General features: G+C 38.0%; 1 protein-coding gene across 1 annotated transcript in view; it reads left to right on the top strand.

Moving 5' to 3' along the window:
- The first annotated feature begins 175 nt into the window (after positions 1 to 175).
- The window catches only part of LOC143030869 (kunitz-type serine protease inhibitor A-like), a 3,588-nt gene continuing 1,263 nt past the window's right edge, over positions 176 to 2,500 (top strand). Inside the window, exons 1-4 of the mRNA XM_076194090.1 lie at positions 176 to 659; positions 872 to 919; positions 1,441 to 1,494; positions 2,131 to 2,500. The exon at positions 2,131 to 2,500 is cut by the window's right edge and continues 1,263 nt beyond it. Of these exons, the coding sequence (XP_076050205.1) occupies positions 599 to 659; positions 872 to 919; positions 1,441 to 1,494; positions 2,131 to 2,500 (533 nt within the window). The 5' untranslated portion in view covers positions 176 to 598. The remainder of the gene's footprint in view (positions 660 to 871; positions 920 to 1,440; positions 1,495 to 2,130) is intronic.

Raw genomic sequence — 2,500 nt, 5'->3', positions numbered from 1 at the left:
TGTGTGTGTGTGTGTGTGTGTGTGTGTGTGTGTGTGTGTGTGTGTGTGTGTGTGTGTGCGTGTGTTTGTCTACTTTTGGCATTATGACACCATTAATGCTGTGTTATGAATACTGCAGTGATTCTTAATTTTTTTTTATGCTAAACTTGCTCGCATGTGAATGTGTTGTAAAAAAAAAAAAAAAAAAAAAAAAAATGGGCTGACCACGGAAGCACGCCGCTGGGCATGACGCCATGTTGATTTTCGTGAGTTGTAAGTAGGCCTTCTTGCATCCTTGGAATGCTAAAATTACCCTGTGAGTACTTTAAGCCATTCAAATTCTAAATAACCTACAGAAATAGTGACGTAATAGGAACAACAATCAGGGAGGAAATTCTAATTTCTGAAAACAGCGTTCATTTTCTCCTAGACAGGCTTTAAAGTTTATAAGAAAAAAGACATCTAGAATCTAAAGGCCGCAGACCGGCCTACTATAAATAGTTGCTCAGCCCCTGCAGGCCGCAGACCACTGGAAATCTTTGCCCCAAGCAGAGGCGGCGCGTGTCTACTGCAGAGAAACAAGAAATCTTGTCAGCATCGTCAAGGAAGTATATTCAGGATGAACGACTACTCCGTGACACTACTTCTGGTGATCTTCTGCTGTTGCCTCAACCCCTTGCGTGAGTACTCGTAGATACATGAGGTAGAATGTAGTCAACCAACTGAACCATAAATCGAGCAACGTCGTCATTGCCTTGATTAATTAATTTATGTGTATTTATGTGAGTACAATTCAACATACTTATATAATCTTGTACATTTCTGTGCAAATATCGAATGTATTAATTTCCATAAGCATTCCATAATTCCGTGCTTTGTTTACATTTCGCAGGAGGGTCGAAAATTCCACCAAGCGAGGACGAACAGAAAGAGGCTGCAGGTATTGTAGGGTGCTTAACTATCAACGTTCGATTAACTATCGTTGTATGCTCATTTTGAAGAGTGAACAAAATACACAACAACCGTGTTACTTCATTCTAAATCATGAATGTAGTATAGATAAATTAAATGTCAATGTACCTATAGTAAAGCTGCGCTTTACATCCTCATCTTAAACACATGTAACTCGACTAAGGGCATAAAGGTTTGAGCAAAGAGGACATATAGCTTATGCACAACATAAGTTGCCGTGAGTTATAAATAACCAAAATTCAACTTTTTAACTGGTACACTATTCAACAACACTGTCCAGAAATACAGAAGAGTTGGAAAATTTTAGCTTATGTGTTGAGGAGATTTCGTTATGTGTTTCTGTTTGCGTTTTTGTTTGCATTTGTGTGTGGTTATGTGCCCATAATTTCTCATGCACTCATAATCTTATCAGTTTCATTGTAGACGTCGAATGTATTAATTTCCTTTTATAACCATTCGCTGATTCTCTGCTATGTTTACATTTCGCAGACGAGCGGATACTTCCATCAATTCCACTTGTACCTGCGATCGAGCCAATTCCAGGTATTGTAGGATGCTTGCAACTACTGTATTATCGTTTTCTTATCATATGTTAATTTTGAAGAGAGAACAAAATACACAGCAATCATTGTTATAGTATATGGAAAGTCTTTGTCCTTTAGGCCAAGTATCATATATGATATTCAAATTCAGCATTGTAGTTACGAGTATGATATTCTAATCATGCAAACACATGACCGAGTGTGTACCAGGATATATATATGAGGGGACCGAGAGGGGGGAAAGAGCCTTTGGTATATGTACGAGTATGTATGAATACGTATGTATGTATGTATGTATGTATGTATGTATGTATGTATGTATGTATGTATGTATGTATGTATGTATGTATGTATGTATGTATGTATGTATGTATGTGTATATACATATATATATATATATATATACATATATATATATATATACACATATACATATACATATACACATAAGTATATATACGAGTACATGTGGTGAGCAGCCTTTGTTATCTGTTTATGTTCGAGTGTTTGTATGTGTGCGTGGTTATGTGCGCATACTTTCACATGTGCGCATAATCTAATTCATTTCTTTGCCAATGTCAAATGTATTCATCTCCACATCTAATCCCTAATTCCGTTCTTTGTTCACATTTCGCAGAGGGACCGAGTGATGTTAGACAAATCTGCTTATCGCCTGCGGAAAGTGGTCGCGGTCCTTTTAAACACGTGCGATACCATTTCAACAGTGAAATAGATTACTGTGACCCTTTCACCTACAACGGCTATGGAAGCAACGGGAACAACTTCTGTTCAAGGGAAGAATGTTTCTCTTACTGTACTCGATTGATCTTCTTTCCCTTGAGAGCTTCCTCTTCAGAACAAAGTCCTGCTTTGCACTTACCGAGTACCTATGACTGCAGCGAACCATATGATTCTGGGAACGGCTTCTTTTATTCTACTCGCTACTATTACGATCCAATTCTGAGTCAGTGCGCACCCTTCATCTACTACGGCTCAGGAGGTAACTT

This window comes from Oratosquilla oratoria, chromosome 12 (assembly GCF_046742065.1).
Source record: "Oratosquilla oratoria isolate Oo_2021 chromosome 12, ASM4674206v1, whole genome shotgun sequence".
Classification (NCBI taxonomy): Eukaryota; Metazoa; Arthropoda; class Malacostraca; order Stomatopoda; family Squillidae; genus Oratosquilla; species Oratosquilla oratoria.
This window is presented reverse-complemented; position numbering and strand designations above follow the sequence as displayed.